Source organism: Hyperolius riggenbachi, chromosome 1 (assembly GCF_040937935.1).
Source record: "Hyperolius riggenbachi isolate aHypRig1 chromosome 1, aHypRig1.pri, whole genome shotgun sequence".
In the NCBI taxonomy this organism is placed as follows: domain Eukaryota; kingdom Metazoa; phylum Chordata; class Amphibia; order Anura; family Hyperoliidae; genus Hyperolius; species Hyperolius riggenbachi.
Window position 1 is genome coordinate 368,496,195 of NC_090646.1, and position 26,164 is coordinate 368,522,358.

General features: G+C 40.4%; 1 protein-coding gene across 8 annotated transcripts in view; it reads left to right on the forward strand.

Moving 5' to 3' along the window:
* The window catches only part of PALM2AKAP2 (PALM2 and AKAP2 fusion), a 387,246-nt gene that overhangs the window by 140,544 nt on the left and 220,538 nt on the right, over positions 1 to 26,164 (forward strand). For 5 of the 8 annotated variants that reach the window (XM_068234280.1, XM_068234282.1, XM_068234279.1 and 2 more), the window contains one exon: positions 10,519 to 11,220. The exons of 2 other annotated variants lie outside the window; for them this stretch is intronic. In XM_068234280.1, the coding sequence (XP_068090381.1) occupies positions 10,519 to 11,220 (702 nt within the window). Of the gene's footprint in view, positions 1 to 9,380; positions 9,433 to 10,518; positions 11,221 to 26,164 lie in introns of all 8 variants that reach the window. One more of the 8 variants, XM_068234284.1, reaches the window with a different exon arrangement.

The window sequence follows — 26,164 nt, forward strand, 5'->3', positions numbered from 1 at the left end:
GCACTGATGACGATCAACCAATCTGAATCAGTCTGTAGTGCATGTTGGATTAGTTTGGCTCTGCAATATAAACAAGCTGACACAGCATTGCATTCCAGCAGTTCTGGAGGTGTGATTATCTTACAGGGATAACAAAGGGATGATTTGCATATTCAGCAGTAATGCACTGTGGGACACCTCAGAGCTCACTCCAACCATTATTATTGCAAATACCTTCTAATTTAAGAAACAAACTTCTGTTTTTCATATAATTTTACTGGGAGACATCTCAAGCTCACTCCAACCTGAATTATCGCAAATTCTTTCTGTTTTAAGAAAGCAAACTTTTGTTTTTCTTCTCATATCATTTTAGTAAGGATGCTTTTTGGTCTCTTGCAGCCCCTTACACACTCCTAGGAGTTCTGGTTCACCCTGAGCTTGCTGGCAATTTGCTACAATTGTTCTGAATGACTTTTAGGGGGATGTGTATTAGGATTAACTCTTTGCCTGCCAAGCACGCAACTAATACGTTCTGGCAGGCAAAGGCTCTTACTGCCAAAAATGTACCTAGTAGGTTTTTTGGCATTTTTACTCCCTGGAAGAAGTGGGGAGGGGGTCTGACATCATTCCTCCCTCCGTCTCCATGGGCCCCCGTGCAGAGCTGGAGCAGCAGTGCGGTTTGTAATTAACTCACCTGATCGCTCGCTCCATGCGATGTGTCCCCGCCGGCAGCCACCTCCGGAGAGGGAGGGAGGATGATGTCGGCCCCCTCCCTTTGTCATCTATATCTGGCTACCGATACTAGCTGCACCTATACCTATACTGGGAGGACCTATGCCTAGCTAACTGGCTGCACCTATATCTGGCTACCTATACTGGCTGCACTTATATCTGGCTACCTGCTCTACTGGCTGCACCTATAGCTGGCTACCTGTACTGGTGGCACGTATACCTGGTTACCTATATTGGGTGCACCTATACCTGGCTACCTGCACTGGGGGCATCTATTCCTGGCTACCTATACTGGCTGCACCTACATCTGGCTACCTGTACTGGCGGCACCTATTCCAGGCTAGCTATCCCGGCTGCACCTATATCTGGATACCTGTACTGGCTGCACCTATAACTAGCTACCTATACATATGTTATATCGTTGGATTCAGCAGAATCAGGGCTTTTATAAACACTACAGTACCATTTTTGTTGGTAAATGTAATTCTTCTTTGGAAAAAAAAAAGCACAACAACAAATATATAATTTCACTTTTTTTTTTTACATATTTCACTCAAAAATTTTGGTATATATCCAGGAAACGTACACAATTTTGTTTCAGTGTTCAAGCCCAATTTATTACGGAAAAAACAATATATAGTATGTCCTATTTCATGTAGGTTTTCTTGTCAAAAATCCTAAGTAAACCTAATGAGTGCAAAATGTTTAAAAACTGTTTCGCAGTAGATGTTTGTGTTTAGAACAAGTAATTTTCATGTGCGGACTCCTTCATGAAAATTACTTGCACATTGCCTGCGGGTCCAGCACCAGCCTACCTACCGACGTGTGTGCGATCCTTGTATTGGAAATTTTGTGTTTAGAACAAATCGGCTGACAGGGAAATGGTTAAGCGTGAAAGCCTTTCCTGTCTGACAAGTAGGTTTGAGATGAGGAGCTAAGCTTAAAATGTCTTGTTTGGCAAATCTCAGTTTAGTCTGAGGACTGAATTACTAAGGTATCTGCAACAATCGGATTTACTTAAGGAATCTCCAAGGATTTCCATTTGAGTTCAGGATGGATTGGAGAGGTGCAAGCCAATTCATTTGAAGGCTCTACAAAAGAGGATGTTAAGGCAATGCACACACCTGACTAAAGTCAGCCGAGGCAACCGAGAACCACGGCCTCAGCCAATATTTAGGGGTGTGTACAGAACCGTGCGATCCCCGACGTGCAAGCGACTCGCCCATGGGATCGACTCCCCTCCAACAAGGCCAACTTCATTGTAAGCTCTTAAAGACAGTGCAGGAGATGGTGAGTGATCTGGCCTTGTACCGGTTGGGCTTCACCGATACGCTCGACCGAGTAAAGGGGAAAGTGCAGTGACCTTGCAACAACATCAACTTTGGAGTGGTGAGTGTATCGACCTGCTAGCTGTCTGTTCCATCAGCTTGTAAGCAAACAGGATTGAGTCTGACGAAGGATGCACAGCCGAAAGCTTGCTTGCTTACACTTATTCTTTTAAGTTAGCCAATAAATGGTATCATCCTGATTCAAAACTTATTCCTAATACATTGCACACAGATGTTCAATAGATTTCAGCATGAAATATATGGAAAATATATTAAACCACAGTGGTGTACCATTTGATAAATTGCAACACTATGAACCATCTATCTACCGACAATTCCCCGCCGTGTCTGATTGACTACAATTTTTACTGCTGGTAAAAATCGTTGCATGTATGGCCTGCTTAGTTCAAAACTCTATGGTACTCGAGGTACCCTACTTATATTGTTTAAACTATTACTATTAAATACTAGGTATTTAAACTAGTGATAGGGCTCAATGTGGTTATAAAAGCATCTTAAGTAGCCACTTCACCCACTGCCCAGGATCAGTATCACTCAGATATTGGTTGTTTACCTGATCAAGCCAATCTTTATAGTGTATTTGGCTTCAGGCTAGACTTTCTGTTGCCTGAAACTAATATGTGATATAAATATCTGTATATTTCCATCACATCATGTGAACTGAAAAAGTCCTAAAAACGAAACATCTTCCAGAGCACAAGAGAAGATGTAAAGCTGAAACAACTTTTCTTTTCTTAAGAATTTCCATGACCTGGTGATATGAGAATTTATACAGTCCCAGGATCAGTTGCCTTTCTAGTGATCAGTACTAATCTAATCGCTATTGAGAGTTGAACTACTATAGTAGTTTAAATGTTTTTTATATTTTGTTTAGCCCCCTTTAGTCCTGAGAATGCAGTTCGGAATATATGGTAAACCATAATATAGTGTCAGAAATTAATCACTGTGGTAGATTCACAAAACTCGTTTGACAAATGATTTCTCCTTACTAACTTTTCCCCATGTGTCTAATAACTTTTCCCTGCTTTCAAAGCAAAACATCCATCAAATTACATGTTTATCATACTATTTTGCTTGTTGAGTGCTCAAAAGTTCTTTATAAATAAAGTGCAAATAGAAAAAGAGAGACAAATTATGAGTTATGTTTGGGGATCATTCCCTTAGTATCAGAGCTTAGTGGTACTTTTTCAAATAAGAATTATGGACTTTTAAAAGACTGTATAACATAAATAACCCTATTGACCTGGAACAGGATTTCAAGTTTATATGTTGAACGCACTTGTATTTATCTGGCCTATGATTTAGTAGTGGCACTCATTACACACTCAACACTGACTCTTAGTATAGGTGTTTTGCGTGAAATCTTTGAGGATGGATGTAGAAGCACAAATTTTAAAAATTTACTCTGAATTCTACCACAGCATTTCTAAATTACTCTTCATGCTCTCTCTTTAGGCCAAAGTAGGGATCAAGGTAGACCACCTACAGCCCCTAGACTAAGGGTGCTAAACATTATGCTGCTCACAGTCCGTGACAGTCTGGTGCATGTCTCCCCTCAGCTCTGCCCTACTTGTTTCACCTTTAAATGACTCATCAGGGGCTAGGGAGCCAAGCGCCAGAAGCTTTCCTAATATTTGCCTGTTGGCAGTTTGATGGCTGTTATCAAATAGAGCAAGTGTAGGAAAGGACAGCAACCTAATCTCTGCCAAGAGTGCTGCTGTAGGTGGAAAGTGTTTTCTTTATCATTAGGGATAATTTAAAAGTATTCTGTGATAAATACTTTTAAAAATGCTTATGCTTTAAAAACAAAAAAAATATTTTTACCATCATACATTTTATATATTATTTGTTCCATTATATTAATGTGACATTCTTAGGTGCGGTTCAGTTGCTGACCTGAAAATTGCAGTGTAACTTTCCATAATCTGTATAAATTCTACAAGGTGTTTTGCCTTTGCTGCAGACAACAGATGTCAGATATACTCATCATCATGCTGTGTATTCACCGCTATATGCCTTTCTGTCCTCTTCTCACAAGCACCAAAGGAAAGGCTGAATTACTGTACACTGTGCTTAAGCCCTTCTCAGTATGAATAAATGATAATAAGGAGAAATCAGATGTGCAGCCTTCAGGTGTACTGTCATTTTCATTATATTGCTTCCATTGTACTTGTAACAGACCTAAGTCACTGCTGTCTGTCAGCATAAAAGGGAGATATAAAATGAACCTAAGACATAACAGAAGTGTAAACATCATAGTGATAGCACATGGACAATGATTATATTAGCCATATAACATTGATAAAAGTGAGTATCTACCTTACAGCTGTTCTGTTGTGGTGGTCCAGGTTGAGCAATGTATACATCTTTGAAAGACCTGCAGTATTTTTTTTATTGGGTGGTGGGGGTGAATTTTTGGACATCAAGTGCAGTTTGCAGTCCGTCGCTAGAACAAATAGAACAGCATTTCTTGTTCTCAGGATTCTCTGTATCTGGATTCCCATTCTCAAATACTCCCCTCCCTATTTCCCACTCAGCACAAATACACTCACAGGGCCCTTATCAGGTACACCTTGCTACTACCAAGTTGAGCCAGGTACACTGGGGTCATAAGGGGTGGACAGTGGACATGGTCAGCAACAAAATACAGCTAGGCTGTGGCATTTAAACAATGATCAATTGGTAATCAAGGGCCTAATATGTATCAAGTAAATGTCCCTCATACCATTACACCACTACCTGGAGTGATAAGGGTTGGATGGATCCATGTTTTTATGTTGTTTATGCCAAATTCTTATCCTTCTTTCTTTCTATCTGAAATCAAGGCACTGTTTTTCCTAACTTGCGTTTTCCAATTTTGATGAGCCTGTACAAATTGTAGCCTCAGATTCCCTTTCTTAGCCGACAGGAGTAGCATATAGTGTGGTCTTCTGCTGCATCCCATCTGCTTCAAGGTCCAACATGTTCTGCATTCAGAGAAGGTATTCTGTATACATGTAACAAGTGGTTATTTAACCTTTTCGGGACCACGTGCATTAGATTCTACGCCGCACTTGTGGCTGTTCTAGCCTGATGCGGCGTAGAATCTACGCCGGCCCGCAATTTCCGCTCCCGACGTGATCGTGCGCACCCGGAGGGGGAGATTAAGCTGTCATATGACAGCCGACATCTCCCCCGAGTGATCAGCAGCTATCGCGTATGGCTGCTGATCACATGATCACTACGATCGCCGTCGGATCGTAGTGATCATTTTGACAGCTGCGGTGGCAGGGGGGAAAGAAGAGGATCCACTCACCTCCCTGCTGTTCCAGCGATGATCGGCGCCCCCCTCCACTCTGGCCGGCATCTCCGCTCCATCTGACGTCAGCGTCGGGTCCCGGCTTGATGACGTCATCAAGCCGCGACCCGGAGCTGATCGTCAGACAGAACGGAAAAGCCGGCTGGAGAAGAGGGTCCCGTGCGGCTCATCGCTGGAGCCTGGAAGGTAAGTGAAGGCTGCTGGCAGAAGGGGGGGCCCAGGCCACCAAGGGGACACACAATTCCAGGCAGCCACACACGGGATCCGGCCGCCTGACCCCCCCCAAACGCGCGCACCCCCTTCCCGCGCAAAATGCCTGGTCCTTAAGGGGGGGTAGGTGGCCGGTCCCGAAAAGGTTAAGCTACTGTTACTTTTGGATGTTCTCAAACCATTCTTATTCTCCTCTGAATTTCAACAAGGCATTTTATCCAAACAACTGCAGATCACGTGACATTTTCTCTTTTTGGACCATTCTATGTAAACCTTAGATATGATTGTGTATGAAAAGTCAAATAGATCAGCAGTTTCTGAAATACTCACGCCAGCCCATCTGGTATCAACCACCATGCCATGTTCAAAGTCACTTACGGTAAATGCTCTTACTTCCCAATTCTGATGCTGTAAATGAACTTCACCAACTTGTCTTCATCACCTCTAGATGCCTAAATGCATTGAGTTGCTCCCATGGGATGGGGTTGATTAGTAATGTGTGTTAATAAGAAATTTAAAAGGTGTACCTAACAGAAAAATAAATGGTAGTCAAATCTTAAAGAAAAAATAGGTTTATATGAAGACCAAGTTTTTCTTATTTACAATTCTTTTCTATCAGCATTATTCAAAAATGAATTAAAATGATTTGTTTTCTCCAAATTGACACAACACCCCATAATGACACAGTGTGAAAAAGTTTACTTGAGGTTTTGGCAAATGTATTAGAAATAAAAAAGTGAGAAATCACATGTACTTAAGTATTCACAGCCTGTGCCAGGAAACTTAAAATTGAGCTCAGACAGACTCTGTTTTCTCTGATCATTTTGAGATGTTTCTGCAGTTTAATTGGAGTCCACCTGTGGTAAATTCATTTGATTGGACATGATGTAGAAAGGTACATACCTGATCTATCTAAGGCCCCACAGTTGACATTTCTTGTCAGAGCACAAACCAAGCTTGAAGTCAAAGTACTTGTCTGTATTCCTCATCATAATTTATATCTGTCTATTTTCCAAAGTTCATTTCTCTAATATAAGGTCAGAATAAAAAGTGAAGAAAAACTTACTAAAATTTAAAAAAATATATCTGACACAAATTAAATTTGAATCCTGGAAATTTGGATCGAATTTGTGTTCAATTCAAATCTGAGCCTCACTGTCTAGTCATGATGATTCTTTAGACTTGTAGAAACCTTGGGGGGATTCATGCAAATTAATAAGGTAGAGAGTAGGCCTTTTAGAAATAGGGTGATGCTTTGTCATGTCCAGTAAGCAAACTGGGTGGCACAGAAAGCTTCAGAGCTGCAGACTAAATGATTCATGTCATTCGCTATCTGCTTTGGCAGAAGTGTAAGAATCACAAGATCAGCTGAATAGAATTACAAAACATGCTGGCAATTAAGGTCACATTTAAGTATTGTAACTCTTAACTTAGCAGTTCCACATTGTTTTGTTGTGAACAGCTTTTACCTAATATTTTACCTGTGATTTACTAAGGTAAACCTTAGTGCTGCCATGAACATCTAAGCACTAAACGAGTGGTAGAGGTCATCCAAAAATGTGAGCTATCTACCTTTAGAAGCCATGGCCTGTGCTACTATAGCCACACTTAGGCCCAGTTCACATCATGAAACGAGGATGGCCATGCGTTCGGAACGCAACACATACGAACGCACGCCATCTGCGTTTTTACTGAAAGTGAATGGATCAGCCACGTGTTTTGGTAAAAAATGCGTGCAGCATGCGTTCTCGGAATGCATGCAGTGTGAACATCAGACAGTGCACTCTATGCACTTTCTGATGTCGTGCGTGTCAGCCTCCTGCACGCGTTGACGAAATCCGGACGGCAACGCGTGCAGTGTGAACAGGGCCTTGTGGTCCAATGAAGTGAGTAGGAAAACAGTATATATTTGTATGTAAAAAATGTTTTGTTTTCTTTTTACAATAAAATATAAAAATAAAATAAAAACAAACAATATGCTTCCCATTTACTCCTTCTCCCCCGTGCTGGCTGGTATAACGCAGGGATTATGGAGCCCATCGATATGACGCTTCACCCTCTGAGTAATAACAACCCGTATGGTTCATAGCATGAGTGGGGATATAACAAAATCTCTCCTATTTTTAAAGTTGCTGTTGTCCAGTGTTTAGGGCAAGAGGCCAAATATCTCCTTATGCTGAGGAGTAGGCCCTGGGGGAAAACAATTTATGGTGAAAACTGAGAGCAGTAGTTTCGCTAGGGCTAAGTGTTCTGTACCCATGCCCCAAATACTTCACAGTGGTGCCCCAGAGCCTTCTGTCAGGATCTATGTGAGGCCAGGCAGGAGATAGCAGTGATCCTCCATACCTCGAGGCTGTCCATAATAGCAGGGTGAGGGAGAGTAATATCGGTTGCTGCATCTGATTCTTCATTATACTCTGGCCCAGCTTACAGATTTGTTGGTGAAGATGGCAAGGATGCAGGATGAGAGTGCCCTGAAAGGTTTTACAGGTAACACACCACTGGTTACCAACAACGTTTGGGGACATGCTAATTATATTTTAGGTGGCACACAATCTAATTATGCTTTGGGTGGTATTCTCATTGCATTCTGGGCATGAATTAAATACATTTTAACTAATAAAGTTTTGGGTGCACATTGCTACTTATTTTTTTAGGGGAATCACTGCCTAATTATATTTTGGGCAGAATGCCTAAATATGTTTTGTAGGACAGACTGCCTAATTATGTTTGAGGGACATAATGCATAGTTATGTTTTGGGGACATTATGTCTATTCATGTGTTTGTGAAAATACGTTGCCTTAATGTTTTTTTGCAGACACTCTGCCTAATTATATTGCTTGGAGGAAATGTTGGTTTATTGTATTGTTTAAAGGGAAACCGTGCTAAATTATGTTGCATGAGGGAAGGAAAAAATGCTGCATTTCTTTTCTTTTGGAAAAGAAAAGGTGGGAAGGAAGCTACATCATGTTGTTTGGGGAGGTGGCCTCTTTGGTTGACAAACACTGCCTAATTATGTTGTTTGGGAGGATATGTTTCTTGATTATGTTGTTTGAGGGGACATACTGCTTAATTATGTTGTTGGGGAGCATGCTGCTAATGTTTTTTTGGGGATGCACTGCTCAAATATGTTGTTTGGGGGGATATTCTGCCAAATGTGTTGTGGAGGATATGCCTACTTGCAAGTGATTGTTGTGAACACCAGTACATTTATTTTATTTAGTCTCAATTTGTATGATAATAATGCTTTATTATTTTCATCCTCTACTTCTATTCTCCATTCTTCTTTGATTACCTTATATTTACTGCTCTTTGGATGTTTAATTCCTCTATAATCTTCCTTGAAGCTTCTGAAGTAGGACTATTTCTCCCTCAACCCACTGCACTAAAATGTTCTGGAGCCCTGTTTGCTTCCTCTTGGTCCATGGTGTGGACCAATAGGAATTTATCAGGAAAATGTTAATCTACCTATTGTTCCATTCAAAGAATTCCCCCTTGCCCTTTAAAAAAATAATAAATAAATAATAAGCTAATTAAAAACATAAAATACAATACAAAACTTTGAGTATGTTTTATAAACTTTTCTCCTAACAATAATGTCAGGGAAAATGTTTAAAATATGTCCCCACAGCAGCTTCACTTGCTATTTACCAGACAAACTGTGCCATTGCCAATGGCTGTGAATCAGTTTCTAGAATTCTCATACAGCCATGCAAGGTGTATGGCTAAGTGTTACTTAGTAAATGTGCTCTTGATGTACACACCTTTGCGACGCTTTAGTGAATCACCCTTTTTATGTCTTTCTGACCAGACTTCCAGCTCCTGCTAGCAGTCTGGCTAGCTCTGCTGCATGAAAGTATCAGGTAAGGGAGACAAAGAAGTGGTTTAGGTAACCTTGCTTTGTCACATGACCAAAGCAATATTGATCAAACCACTACTTTGCAAGGTGATGACTGTGAAATAGCAGTGCTCATCACTTGAAATCTGTTGTATTCAGTCCCCTTTAGTTCACAATAAGCATGGTTGTTGATGAAAGCCCTATTTAAAAACCTTTGGGAGTATTGATAAATATTCATGGTTATGCACAGAAGTACAGATATACATCTGTAAGAAGTGTAGCCATGTTTATGGGTTTATTGGTACGGCAAACTGTGATTTACATATTTATGCAACACTTTTTTCCTCAGCACTTTTACAGAGAGCACAGAACAATTCAAAATACTCAGTGTCCAACCTAATTCTTCTTCCACAGTGTATGGCTAATTTTAGCAAGAAGCCAGATAACCTCCTAGTATATTTTCTGTGATATGGAAGGAAATCAAAGCACCCAACTGAATAGCCTGCCAATATAGAAGGAACAAACAAATTCCATACAGATGTCTTGAACAGGATTCAAACTTGGCATTCTAGTTCTAGAAAGCAGTAGTGTTAACTTAGACACCTTGCTAAGTACATATTTGATAAGCATTTTTATTAAATTAATCATTTGGAAAGATCTTGTGGAACTTGGAATTAGTAGTCCAGACTGGGAAAATACAGTATGCAGCCAATAATTTTTATGAAAAATATAATACTAGGCTGGATTTAGAAAGCAGTTGGAGATGTAGTTAATTGAAGATGTAGCAGGTCACTATTTATGTACACTTTAGTGCATGTCACATTGATCTACACAGTGTTAAATGTCTTATGTGGCAATATCACACTTGCTTTCATCTGGGCTCTTATTGTAACAAGTCACAACTGATACGTCTCAGCTTATGTCTGTCTGATGTTTGCTCACAATTAATAATGAGTTTAACAATCTCCCCATCAAGCAAGCTGTTAACCCATTGTGCTTTCAATGTAAGGTTGTTGTAGTTTTAGTACACATTACTCTGTATGTTTGCCAATTAACCATTCACTTGCTTTATGTGTTGTAACATGCACCTCCTTTCTTGTTTCTGTTTAAGCATTGTACGCCATGGAAATTAATGTGGAGAAAGACAGAAAGACAGGAGAGACCAAGATTCTCTCTACAGCTGCCATTGACCCAGAGGTGGTCCACCAGAGAGGAGTAAAAGTCTATGATGATGGTAACAAAGTAGTTTATGAGCTTCACCATGCAGGTGCTGTGGTAGAAAATGGTGTCCATAAGTTAAGCACAAGGGATGTAGATGATCTTATACAGAAATCCACACAATCAAATGTAGTAGTAGGGCAAGACATTTTACCCAAGAGAACTCTTGCCAATGAAGGAATGTCTAGCCACATGAAAGAGCAATTGCATTTTAAAGAGGCTAAACTAGAAATGGTGCACAAGCCAAGCAAAGGGTTTCCTTTGAAGCCTGGACAGCAATTTGTAAGGAGTGGTGGAAGTGATGTGGCGGAGCCTACACTAGAGCAACCAGTGACAATGATCTTCATGGGCTATCAGAACATAGACGATGAGGAAGAGACTAAAAAAGCCTTGGGCTTCGATGACACCATGAAAGCGGAGCTTGTCCTCATAGATGAAGATGACGAGAAGTCATTGCGGGAGAAGACTGTGACAGACGTGTCCACTATGGATGGAAATGCTGCAGAACTGGTCTCTGGAAAACTTCTCACAGAGACCACAGAGCCCTCCTCTCCAGAGGGCAAAGATGAGAGTCTAGCCACAGAGCCCATAACAGGTACAGAAAAGAAACCTCGCTGTAAATGCTGTGTTGTTATGTGATCACTCTTCTCCTTTCAGTCCGAACAGCACAGACACTGCCAACTCTGTAATGGAAGAGCTGTACAATACTGTGAACTGGGTGTAGATATCTACATTGCCTTGAAGTGGGTATATATATATATATATATATATATATATATATATATATATATATATATATATATATATATATATATCTATATAGTACATACCCATTTTCATTTTATTATTTCTGCCATCTGTCCCGGCTACGTCATTGTTTAGGATCACACATTTGTGAATCTGTGACTCTAAGCAACAGACATTAGGACTAAGAGATCAGAAAACAATCCAGGTTATTTGATTTGGTACAACCAGCGTAGAGCTAATTCTATAGAAGAGTCACTTCTTTTCCTAACGATCATTCACAAGATGAAGTAGGTTTAATCGTGTGTTGAGCTACCACTTTCAGAGACATAATAAAATATAATAATAATAGAAGATAAATGGTTATAAGATGGTGAATTAAAATTGAAATATTTAACATTTGACCCTTTCTGCAGTTTGAAAGATTGATATTACATCAAAAGGGTTTAGTAACCAATCAACAGGCATCATTCACAAAGTAGCGAGAGGCTAGTCATATATAGGATGGTCACTAAAAGTAAAATCAGTTAACTGGAAGGTTGCCCAATCTCTGCGGCCATTATCCTATGACTCATCCTCAAACTCTGTCCGGAATCAAACCTTTATATGACAGGGTGGGGAAGTCGTGCCATAATTGCCCAGTTGTGTCACAACACATCACATAATTAGTGAAGTCGTGATCTAGTTTCATCATTATAAGAACTTACAGTAGGATCCGCGTGATTTCTTGTCCTGCCATAGGAAGATTGGGCTCCAATCAGATAATCCACACTTACTCCTTGAAGGTGACTACATAAAAATGGACAGCAGTATGTGAATTAAATGATTGTCTGGTAAGGAGTCATTTGAACTCCTATCAGTTTAACAATGCTCTGCTCTCCGCTCATCGCAAAACTGTCAGTGAACAGCTCCTATTTTTTATATAGGAGCCGTTCACACTTATCTATTGCTTACATAGTTACATAGTTATTTTGGTTGAAAAAAGACATACGTCCATCGAGTTCAACCAGTATAAAGTACAACACCAGCCTGCTCCCTCACATATCAACAGGGATATGTGAGGGAGCAGGCTGGTGTTGTACTTTATACTGGTTGAACTCGATGGACGTATGTCTTTTTTCAACCAAAATAACTATGTAACTATGTAAGCAGGCCGCACTTCTGTGCAGTACGCAATAACCCTGGAAGAGCAGATACGTTCCCCCATATAGCCTATTGAGGTAATGCATCTGCCCTGGGCTCCAGCCGGGCCACAGCGGACCATCCTAGCAGACACTAAACTGTCCACTCCCGCTGGCCGCACATGGTCCAGTGCAAGTGGGAACTGACTCTTACCAGTTCAGAATCTGATCAGATCACAGCAGGTAAACTAGTTTGCGTGAACACTTATCCTCATCGTTGGCAAACAATGGGAATTTTAGATCTAGTTTGCCAATAATAATTCTGTGAATTATGCACCCTAAATGTCCAAGTCATTCACTACCTGTTCAGATACTGAGGGAAGAGTGGTTAGGGCAAGAAATAAAACAATAATCACTACTAAACTTGAATCCATTTGAGAGGCAAGACATGCCTGGATATAGCCATCATTACAGCACTTTGTAGACTTCTCACTACTTTGCTAGATTAAGATTGTTTGACTTTGAAGTGTTATGTTGCTCTCTGTAAACTTTTTATTCCTTTCTCAAACCTTCAAAAAGGTGTAAACTAACTGCCATAATGATGACCCTTTATAGTAGCAGTTATTTACCATTTATTCCTGATGTGAAATGCCAAGAGATGTGTAAACCTTACTCTACAGCTAGGCTTGCCAGAGCCATATCAAAAACGAGCCTAAAGTAGTTTTTTCTTTGATGAATCACTTTTTAGACTATATGGGTTTGGAACATCTAACTTAAAACTTTATGCACTATACTTGAACATAGCACGGCCGACTTGTACAAAGAGAACTGGAAGGAGAATGTAGTAATAGCACAGAGCAAACATTTAAAATCCTCCAAAATCTTATACTTTATGGATATAGTATGTGCTCCAGTTGTCTTTATACCTGTCTTTGTAAATTAGCCCCGTCATGTTTATTAGGTTTTGTTTCAGTGAAGAATTATTTTATAATTTTCTCAGATATTACAGGATATGTCCCCCACCCTCCCCCCCCCCCCCCCCCAAAAAAAAAAATACAGCTTTCACTGGTAATGCATTTACTTACAATACATATGGCATATTTTTTAGATTGAGATTTTATTTCTGAAAAGACATTTTTATGTTTCTATAGCTGTATGTTTAAATGGCCGCTGAATATTGGGAAACTTAAAGCAGTGTAGAGTTTAGAATGTAGGCTTGGGCAGCACAGGATCCATAACAGTCTGGGTCAATGCTTCCATAGGGTCAAACTAGGCAATTCCTCAGGGCTAATGCTGGATGTTAAATAATAGAGGCAATTTAGCCTCTTTAGCATAGCGCTTGGAATTGTAACATCTAAAATAAGAAGTCTTCAACTGTGTAAGAGTATAAACAAAGCGGCAGAAGTTTTTACCTTTGTCTGAAAGGAGAGCAAAGTAGTTAAAGTTCCTTATTCACTTTAATGAAAGAGTACTCCTGTGTAAAAAAGCATTGTAGAGTCTCAAAGCAAAGAAATGTAATTACTTTCGAATGGCATATATGAGTGTAGCACTACAAAAGTAAGTTTAATGCAGTTCATTAAAAACTTTTAATCTCACCCATAACATGACTCTTAAACAACATTCGCTTTTATGCTGGGAATACACCATGAGTATTTTTGGCAGATACATGGCTAGATGGTAGATAATTTCTAGCAGTTTCGATCTGATTTTGATTGTTTTTCTGATAGAATTTTTCATTGAAGTAAATGGAAATCAATCAGAAAAACAATTGGGAAATCGATCGGAAAGTAAATCTGCCGAAAAAACCCATTGTGAATTCCCAGCTTAAGGGTATATAAGCTGCAATATATACAACTCACATGATTTTGTTAAGCATATCCTATAGTGCTATGAAACAACGTAAGGGCTTGTGCACACCAAGAACGCTTCTGAGCGCTTTTAGAAATGTCAGCGCCTTGAAAAGTGCTTGGCTAATGTATTTGAATGGAATGGATCCCACCAGAGCAATGTGATTTTTTTCCCAAACGCAGATACTGCAACATTTCTTCTGATTTCCGGGACGATTTAGCCTCAATGTTAAGTTTAGGAAAGTGGAAAATCACTCTGAAAAGGGATAGATCAGAGCGATTTCCCAGTGTTTTTGTCACAGAAGCTGTTCAGTTACAGCTCTACTGTAACAAAAAAATAAAAAAACACTACACCAAAACGCTCCAAAAATCGCTAGGCATGATTAGAAAATCGCTAGGCACATGCCTAGAATCTCTCTGAAAAATCACTCAAAAAGCGCTGAGCGTTTTGCGATTACACTAGTGCTTTTTGGTGTGCACTGGCCCTAAGTGAATGTTTTTGTTCTGAGGACTTACACTCTGTAAAAATACACATTTATTTCTTATGTAGAGTAAGTTAGCAAGACATATTCTAAATGTCACATTTTGTTACTGTAATAACTTGAGCCTGGTATACACCATGCAATTTTCATTTCAGATCCTATTTCCGATCGAGCAAATGATCAGATCAGGCAAAAATAAACAGTGTATTTATTGCCAGGAACTGATCCCAAGCTTAAAAACAATCTTGATCAGAAGCAGATCGCATAGGCTGGAAAATATTGATTGGAATATAGGCTATCATTCCATTTATATGTCTTTTCGTTTCTGTTTCAAACAAGATTGGAAATTGAAAAAAAATCTCACTTGTGTGTATGCTAGCTCTTTCTATATTCCATCAATGTCAGATCTGAATATCAATGGAATTTATAGCTTGGGTAGGATGTGAAAATTGCATAGGGTGTACCAGGCTTTAGAGCAGTTGTGTTCACCTGCAGAAAATGTTTGCACTTGCTGCAGCGTGCAGCACACAGGATGTGTCCTTGCTGGGCTTATTCACTAAAGTGCTGCACAGAGTATTATGGAGTGTGAACAGTGCCCCACAGCAGTGTACAACTTCTGTATATGAATGTGGAAGATGTCTGGATATAGTAATAATAATATTGGAGGATGAATGCAAAGCCTATTTCTATAATTACTCTGCATTATTGTTTTGTGCCTTATGAAAGAAATCATATTGACAATGCTAAATCGATATTGGCTACAATGTCTGCACAATTGTACAGATTAGTAGGAAGAAACACAACAATAATTATTTTAGGAAGAACTTAAACCCTTTAAAATCCGAATACAATCCAAGACACAAAAAAACGCAGATTCCTGCAGGAGCCAACCATTTAGTAAGAATTATCACCTGTATCAGTATTCACATTTACCTATCAAAAGAAGGTACTTAATTTAAACAATGATCCTGAATGATAATTAAGTGACAAATTCCTAACAGGTCACCACCCCCAACAAAATCATCAACCATTCAGGCCAAAGGTCCCCATAATCTAATCTAAGTCCACCAGAGAACAAAGGTTGACTGGACGGTTGACGCATCTGTGAACCAGTGCAATGAGTTTCAAACATAACCATTGCACTTACTTACTCACATTGTCATCCACTTTGCAGTGGATTACTGACTTTGATATCAGGGCCCCAATGTAGATCTGAGTGCTGGCTGACAGTGTTTGCTGGATGCGTATGACATGAGGTGGTGTTTGGGACTGGTCCACCCAGGGCCGGGCCGAGGCAGAGGCGAGAGAGGCTCCAGCCTCAGGGCACAGTGTAGGAGGGGGGTACAATTCACTCAGCTATCATTCCCCTATTGTGTTTGAAGCAGAGAGAAATAAGAAAAGGGGATCCATGGCAGCGACTGCAAGTCAGAGAACTAGAGGTTAAGGCTTTGGGGGCCCTGGGATGCCTCTTAGTCTCTTAGCAATCAGTGTGTGACGGCTGGGGTGGGAGGGATGGAGGGGTGCACTTTGGTGTCTCAGCCTTGTGTGCTGGAGGAGCTTGTCCTGGTGCTGGGTCCACCTCAGTGTATTAAGGTGTTACATTCGTGGGATATGCAGACCACTTTGGATCATGTTTATAGGGGTTTTTGAAGGGGGGAAGGGGGGTCCTGTTAGAGGTTTGTCACGTTGATCATTCAAGATCATTGTTTAAATAAAGTACTTTTGATATGCAAATGTGAGCACTGCTATATTTATTGATTTGGTGACTGTGCAGCCTGCCCTGACACCTCCATATTTGCAGTATGTGTAAAGGTTCAGCATCATTATAAATATAAAAAAAATATCATTGCTACTGTGTATGTAAAGAAAACTGCTACAGTCTGAGAAAATCTGTAAAGGTACTTGATAAAATGTAGAAATATTCAGTGATTTAATATGCGCATCATATAGTATTTAGTGCACCAGGAATGGCCTGTCTCCCACGAAACTCATAGGATACATCTATTTATAGATGTAGCATCCTGGCATGCTCACAGTTGAAGTGAATAATGTTTTCAGGCCTACGCTTCCACAGTCAACCTTGAAAAGTGGAGGCGGCGGTTCATGGAACTACCCTGCTGTTTCACCTATCACTGTTTGATCAAACACATCTAAGATCTATCTCATTTGCACAGAAAACAGCTTTTGAAATTCCAGTCTCAGTAGAAATATTAATGAATTATTAAACAGATTTTTAATATCCCCTGCTATGTATAAACACAGCCAATTCTACTTCTTTACCCATTTATGTGCTGTAGCTCTAAAGTACCAACATGTTACACAGTGCTTTACAAGGTACACACAGCCATTCACATCTGTTTCAAAAGAAGATCCCATTCTGATGTTATGATGACAGGTGTAGACTCAGAAAAGCCCTTTTAGTTACATAAGAGTTAGCCTTACAAAAGGGTTTTGGTGGAAACCACAGTAAACTGTACACACATAAACAGAATGTGAACAGATAGTTCATGGGTTCAGATCCCAGCAAGGACACTGAGGGGATGCAAGGCAAGAGTTCTGTTTAGCTACCATGCTTCCCCAGGGGTTCTGTTGCCCTTTAAAAAAAAAAACGCCACTTACCTGGGGCTTCTATCAGCCCCCTGCAGCTGAAATGTCCCGCGCCGTCCTCTTCCAATGCGCCGTTCCCTGCCGCCGGCACCAGTGTAATTATTTGCCTAACTAGACAAATAGACTAATTCCAGCTGTAGGGGGGCGATACAAGCCCCAGGTAAATGGCAGTTCTTGTTTTTTAAAAGAATGGGGTTTTTTTACCACTGACTAAAGTCAATTATATATTTTTTTCTCCTATTTTATTATGTTTTTCTAATTTATTTTGGTGCATCTCAGTGATCATATCAAAATATTTGCACTTGAGTTTTTATACGCTGCTTGCTAGTTATGGATGGATAATTACATTATCCAGATCAGTCAGATTGTTTGGGGCATTTTACTAAGGGAATGAGCTCACTGGCCCACTTTTGTGCATTTTTTCAGCCACACAAGACACATTGCTGAAAAATTCACTGAAGTACACAAGTGTGCTCAGGCTCTAAGGATGGTAAAACAGACTGGTGATAACGTAGACATGTATACCTTAAATCTATGGGTGCCCTAATCAGCATGATTCAATCTGTTACACAGTGGTAACAAGGATACTCCAATTTAGATGTCGGCAAACAGGGAAAACTAACTGTTCTGTAGATTTCTTACAGACTTAGGGCCTATTCTTATGAGCAGTTTAAATGGCAATTCACTAAGTATTCCTGCTGCCATTGGCAAAGGGCCATCTCCCAGTTACTTGTTGCAAAGGTATGAATTGCCTTAAACTCTTAAGGACCAGGGGATTTTCCTGATATTGGTGCTGCGTGGGCTCTCCAGCCCGCAGCACCGATCAGGATTGAGCCTGGGCGATCAGACTTTCCCCTTTTTTTCCCCACTAGGGGGATGTCCTGTTGGGGGGTCTGATCGCCGCCTCTTCAAAGCCCCCCTCCGCAGTGATTTCTGCCCTCTCTGCCCATACCTGCTTCTCCCGCAGGCTATGGGCTGCGCAGGACAGATATCCGTCCTGCGCCGGATAGGATAGGCTTTAGCCTATCAGATGCCGGCGATCCCCGGCCAATCAGAGGTCGGGGATCGCTGATCTCCTTTACGGCGCTGCTGCTGCGCAGCGCCGTATTGATGTAAACAGCGGGGATTTCTTCCCCACGTGTTTACATTATGCATGCGAGCCGCGATTGGCGGATCGCACACTGTTCACGGAGACACCCTCCGTGAACTGGCATCGAACGAGCGGCCATTTCCATGCTATATCCCTAACGACCTGCCGACGCCTATCGGCGTTAGGCGGTCGTTAATAAAAGTCTAAATTCGCACACTAGCATTTGCCAGGTGGCTGTCAACTGCAGAACTGTCCATTTATTGCACACATGACTGCAGCCACCACATTGGGCTTTATTTAAAGATAAAACAAAATGGGCTTTACAGAACTGGGTAAGTGGTGGAGTGGAGTGTCAGTTTCTTATGATTGTCTAAATTAAATTTTTCTCCTAAGTTATCTCCTAGGAGATAATTTTTATATTCTCTTCAAAAAAAAATTTTAAGCATTTTAAAATTGAAAAAGTACTCAAAAGTTGGTAAGAAAGTACTATCAAAATTATTTAAAGTATTTTCTTGTTTGCTGGTGGTTTAAAGAGAACCCGAGGCGGTTCCTTGGGGGGCAGATGGTACACAGAGGCATGTTCTCTGCCTCATGACATGCCTCTGTGTCCCCACACCACCTCTCTCTGTGTCCCCACGGCCACACTATTGCCCCTGAAATTAGCAACAATATTTGTCGCTATCTCGGAGGGTATATAGAGGAGAGGGATTCCCTGTTCAAAACGCCCTCCAGGGGTGTTCCTGCAGGGTTTCTCTCTCCCTGGCCACACCCCTGCTGCTCTCCCTGCACGCTGGGAGAGAGAGATCTCCTTTCAGCATCATGACCCAGAGGTCACAAAAGTGAAAGTGGGCCAGTGCGGCCCACAGGAGTGGTGGAGAGCGGCGGTTTTGGTGGCTACCTGATCCACTCAGGTAGCCGCCACTACTTTCTTTGGCCTGAAATCAATCATTACAGTAATAACGGGGGGATCTTCCTATTGGAACACTTAAGGAATACATGAAGCTGATGTCAACTCAGTATTTTCCATCCAGTAAAAAGTTTTGGGAAGACAAAGTATGGAGCGTGCAATACATTCACCGCTGTTAGCAAAAGCTATGTGCAACTCATCTCATAGCAACCAGTCAGTTGGTAACAGTTATTCTCAGGGCTGCCAGCATTTGGGGAAAAAAAGACAGACATTTTTGCCCTGGGCATTTAATGTTAGCGGGTTTCACATGAGCTTAGAACACACAGAGCACTATGTAACAAATCAGACATGCTGGAATGCAGAAACATTTTTACAAGTCAAATTCCTAGTGCCTTTGAAGACAAGAAATGAAAGTGATTGTTTGATATTAGTGATTGGTATGAAAAACCTGGGACACTTCTGCAGGCACATACTGTAGTTCTAGAGAAAAACACTGAAAACCTGGGACTGTCCCAGCGTAGAGAAAGGAAGGGCTGTTTGATCACTTGCTGTGGGCGCCACTACATATGGACTGTACAATCGATACCCGATTATGAACAAACTTCTGTCTTGGAACTGAATGCACTCTTTATCCCTCCTTTTAGTCCACAGAGCCGCAGTGCTAAAGCTTTAGAGGTTTGCTACACATAGCAGATTAAAACTGAATCATGTGAAGGAGACACTGCAAATTCTCTTCTATCATGTGATCATATTACAGGAAACAATAAAGCATTGACATGCATTCCTGACTTGTGCTGTCATATTAACTACTGGCATCTAGCTAGGAATCCTCCTTAAATGTGAAATAGTCATGCACTGCTACACCACCCCTATTTGTCTGCGAAAGTCAGTGTTATTTGTTCCATGGGAAAAAAATGTGCCCTTTAGAATGGCATCTTCAGCAAAAGCCATGTCACTCTTAGCTGCCAACAACACCTGATGTGCTCTGACTGATCTCCATTTTTACTTAATTCTTTTCTCTGGCAGACAGTGTTGTTTTGGCACTAAAGCAGATTTAGCCTCAACAGGCATCATTCATTACATACAAGTGTGATGGCAGCACAATTTGCTGGTTTCTGTTCCATATGCTATTGCTTTTTTAACTTCATCAGTACTTTGTACTTCCCACGAATAAAACACTGGCTGTCAAAACATAATTAGTACAATTAGTAATCTGAACACTGTTTTACCATACCCCTGTAATTCTATAAACTTAGTGTGTAGAGATGGACAGAGAGCTACAGTTAGCAAAATTAGCCTTATTCCAAGGGACTTTGCAAAACATTGCGCAGCAGATCACCAGCATTTAGCTGAAGTTAGTAGGCCCCCCTCTACAAAACTATCTAGTAAACACATGTCCTATATACAGAGTTGAGTCAGGATCAAGGAATGACTCTTGAGCCACTTGAAAATATTCCCATACAGGAGTCTTCTGAATTCTCAAGCTCTTTCCAGGACACTGAGTGTGTCACCTTTGTTTTCTTTTAGCATTAATGAGGGAAGCATGAGATGACAAGCTCATGTATATTCTATATATTGGTTATGGTGAGTTTTCAGTCATCATTTCAGTTAAAAGTACTATAATGAATGTAATTATAGGCAGTTATGAAATAAATAAGTGGAGATTAAAGAACTCTTGTGAACTTTCATTGAGTTGCACATGAAACAGGATTAACTTTTGTAAGATAAACTTTTTAAACTTAAGCTGAAGATATCAGCTTTAAAGTTCCTTAAGTGCTCTCTGAGTCAGCTATCCAGATCATGCTATGTTTCTGTATGTGGGAGATAAGAAATTAAACAGATTGCTTGATTAACGACTTCAACGATAATATAGTGGCGTTCCAGGACCTCCCCAGCTCCAGTATTATGTACACCAATTAAACATTTTTTTTATAGAAAGTCCATCACTATGTCAGAAGTTCCACTGTTCCATTTCTAGCTGGGAACATGAAGTTTCCTCCACAATGCTGGAAGGAGCGGAACAGATGTGGTAAAAAAAAAAAAAAGGTCTTTAGACTTATTTCCTTAAAGCAAACCTGAAGGGGGGATTGAAATTAAAAAATAGATACCCCAGTAGATGTAAGACTTTGGATAGTCCAGAGGTTTCTCCAATCATTCTGTGGCACACCATTCCAGTGCCGGGTCCCTCTAAGCAAATTCAACAAGGACTTGTCCAATATGGTTTCATGGCTGCACTCCCATCTGTGTATGAGCACTACTGTACAAGGCATCCACAAGTATGGTCCACACATGCCCAGTAGCACAAAGGTTTTCCCTCCATGCATGAGCAGCTACCTGCTACTGGCTATGCATGGACAGTATGGTAGAGTTTGTACACAGGCAGAAGCATGCCCATGGAGATGAAGAGGGTCCCGCCCAACAGCAATGGACTCGTGGAGGATCTATGTAGCCTCAAGAGGCTTCTCTCAACTTAGGTAAGCATTGAACTTTAAATCTATGAAAACTTTATCTCCTCACAGGTTTGCTAATATGGCACTACGATTCCTTTTATTTATGGAAAGGGTGGGTAGATTTGTTTAAGTTTTATACACCTGGGAATACCTCTTTAGAAATAAACAGGATGATTGGGTTCTGCCCAGAAGATAGTATCACTGACAACACAGCAGAAGGTTTACAAATTACAAATAACTTGTAAAATTTAAATTTAAACTCACAACACTGCACATCATTTTTGCATGATGTGAAAACAGTGTTTTGCCAGTCATCCAAAGTTAATTATTAATTACTATTGCTATAACTGATCTAACTAGGAGGATCCTTAATTTCATATATCCTTGACCTCTATCTTAACACACAGCTTCAAGATCTATATAGTTAGACTGTAAATGGTCACTGTTAGAGATATTATACACAGCTGCTTGAAGCCTTGGGCCATTGCCTACATGAGGATCACTGGCTACTGCAACTGCATGGCATAAGATGAGCCATGCAGCCTTCTACGTATACAATTATGTATGGAGATTCAAACTGGTCCTTTGTTAGGAACAGAAGGAGTCACTGCTTGGGGCGCTAGGTTTCATTCTCTTACCTATCCAGGCTTGGTGCTCTTGTGTCTCCTACTGTTTCTTCATCCTCCATCTAATATATTTTCTGAAACTCAGTCCCATGATATTTAAAATTTCTGAAATGTTATTGTGTTGATAATTTTTCTGGAGGAAATCGCTAATAGCGCTCTTGAGTAAGAACATAGAAGAAAAGTACTTTTCATGCCAACACGCCCCTCTGCAGTCACTTACACTAGCTATGACTACTTAGAGGTAGCAAATAAGGTTTCTTTTTAAACTTTCAAAAATATTTTGATACACTCTTAGTGACTTTATGACTTTTCTTTTTATATATTTTGTGATATGAACTGTTTACACTTGGTTTGCATTGTGTGTACTTTTGTTTACTCAATGCACAATTTTTTTACATAGTTTTAAAATAAACTGTAATCCGGAGTTATTCTGAAACATGATGTAAAAGATTACAGGGTTTCTAGACTGGATATATATATATCTTTATATCTCTATAGCATATATTAACATACAGTATGTGTGAATGATTTACGAGATGTGTTTCTGTATAATCTGGTTTATGTTTTTAATGTTGTATAAATGAACAAATATACTTATGATGTACTCTTCTGAAATATTTTTAAGCACTGTTTTCTTCCTGTTACTTTGCACCTTCCTCTGTTTTCCTATATTGCCCTTTTTCTGAGATCTGTGCGAACACAACATTCTCTTTGAAGCCTTGATTGCCACAGTCATTGCCAGACTGAAACTAATGCAAACACAAATTTTCCAACACATGGATCTAAGCAGAGAAAGCAATTAAGCTATGATGTATTCATTTACCATTATGTAGATTAGAGATTATTTATGATTGGTCTATTGTACACATAGTGTAAACAATTAAAATTGTAATATTTTAGGAAACATCCTTTGCAGGCTGCAAAAACTGGTTTCTGACTCGATTCTTTGGAAATATATTTTAATTGTTATGAATGAGAAACAAAATGTCAGTAAGAAATGAATTACAAGAGAGGTTGGACAGTGCTGTCTCAGTGTGTACTATACTAAGCAACGTGACAGCTCAGCCCCAGTAACCTCTGCTGCAATCATTCATATCTATAGATGGACAGCAGCAGTGAGCACATCCAATGCATAGCTGAATAGTCCTTGTTCACCAAATGGCAAAAAGAAGCAGCAGCACTTGGGACCTAAACCTCCATAGTGTGATATAATATCCAAAGGTATTTAATCTGTATTTTAACAGTAAGTGGACATGGTAAAATAGCACTATATTTTGGTAAGACCTTTTATCGTGGTCAGATTTCAGGAAAAGCCCTTAAAGAGAAACTCCAACCTAGAATTGAACTTTATCCGAATCAGTAGCTGATACCCCCTTTTACATGAGAAATATAATGCTTTTCACAAACAGACCATCAGGGGGCGCTGTATGACTGATTTTGTGCTGAAACCCCTCCCACAAGAAGCTCTGAGTACCGCGGTACTCTGGGCAAACTGCCACAATATAACAATGTTCACAGACAGGAGTAAGCTGTTTACAGCTGTCTCTAACAGCCAAAACAGCTAGGAGCAGCTTCATAACCTGCCCACAGTAAAAATGTCACCATGTAATAAATGTCAGAATGTAAATCGGGGAGAGGAAAGATTTTACAATGAGCAAACACTGACTAAATCATTTATACATAATTATGGTAAAAAATGAAGCACTTTTTTTACTACATTATTTTCACTGGAGTTCCTCTTTAAAGCGTAAGTATACAGTAGTGTAAGATACTTAAGTGTCTTATAATGTGAACTTGATCAGTCCTGTAGTATACTTGCATTACTGATTTCAGCCCCAATTATAATACTGGTATACTACCTCCAGTATGTACAATACTGTTTGATCATACAAAAAGCCACATTGGAAACTTGAGGTTATTAAACTGTTTTTGCCTCCTGGGCATCCCAGTCAGCAGTTTATACATCACAGTTGCATGCTGGGGGATTATGCTGAACAGAGACAAGTTACCGTATGGTCAGCATATCCTTACATGATGGAAGAACTAACTGACTCTTGAGGACCCCTCAGTAAAATGCCTCCCATGTAACAGAACTACAGTTGCTGAAGAATATTGAGACTTATGGCCCATACTCACGGGCTACAAATGTCTCCGCAACACGCGGCACGCGCGTTTTGCAGCGACAGGTCGCCCGTGAGTATGCGGCGTTGCACGGGCGCGCACCCCGAACCGTCGCTCGTCGCTGATGTCGCCGGGCGATTGAACCGCTCAATCGCCTGGCGACAGTTGCCGCCGCAACTCCGCCGGAACTGTCGCTAGTCCGCGTGAGTACGCGGACTAGCGACAGCAACAAGATAACAAATGCATTGGGCTTCCGGCGGGAGGAGGAGCCACAGCGACAGCTTCCGTCGCATCAGTTGCCAGGTCCCTCCGCCGTGTGTATGCGGAGGGACCTGGTGACGAGCTGTCGCCGGCCTGTCGCACACGCTCACGTGTGCTGGCGACAGGCCAAAAAGTTGCCCATGAGTATGGGCCATTAAAGACACTTTATGTCCACCAAGAGTGCAGCAGCTCACATCTAAATGTGATGGATCTGCAGCTCCAGGGTTTCCTCATTGCTGGAACTTTCTAGGGACCCAGTGAATATTAGGGAGTGATTCTGAGGAGAGGAGGTCCACTTCAAAGCAAACTTAAAAAAAAACATGAAATAGTAAAAAAAAAAAAAAAGCACAATGAAAGGCTAGATCCACTTTAATCATAGACCTGACTCTGATCAAGATGTTCACCCAGGATGGGGCCATACATCCTGAAGATTGGAACACACAATGGAGGGTCTGGGGGGCTGCTTCTTTTTGACCTTGCTGTTCCTGTAGCACCATGTTTCTATCTCTGTGAAACTTAACATTTAAAGTAATTGATCTAGCAGACAGGAAAACACAAACAAGGCTTTTACATTCATTGATAGCCTGTAAGCTCTGTTCTCTGTGGAGATCAGTTTGTGCTGTGAAGTTGGTCAGTCTGCTTCACTTTGTTCTCAGCAAGGAAAAGCATGGCAAGACGGAACTCCCATGTGACACAAATCCTACTAACAACTGTACTCAAACTATACCTTCTTTCATTCTTAATCGTGTTCCAGTAAATGAAAGCTACTTTCATCAATATGTCTTTTGCTAGGAAGCTTAGTTTTATTGAAGTACTCAAGTCCCCCATTGCCATTGCACAAAGGGATTATAGAATATCAACAAAAGGAAAATTGGAGATGACTCATGTCAGTAAAGGTTGATGCTACTACAATGTCATTATATTGCGAGAACATATAAATGGCTAAGAAAGTCATAGCATGAAGTTCAGTGTTAGCTGTGTCTTCATCAGGAAGTCACATGACATTCACATGACAGTGAGAACAAAACATGTCTGCAAGCATCAATTTCATTATACGTTACACCCACTGTATGTCAGCTGTGATATCTATAAAGGATCATATATTATCAATATTTTTATTGCAAATCTGAGTCTCCTGCAGTTTGTAAACAAAGACCATTCATCGTGCCTTATACTACATACATCTATTCAGAATGACAAATAGAAAGATGCACACATTTGCCATCATTAATGTTATTGTTCTCTATGCCTTTCGAATCTATCAGGTACTTGATATATTGATT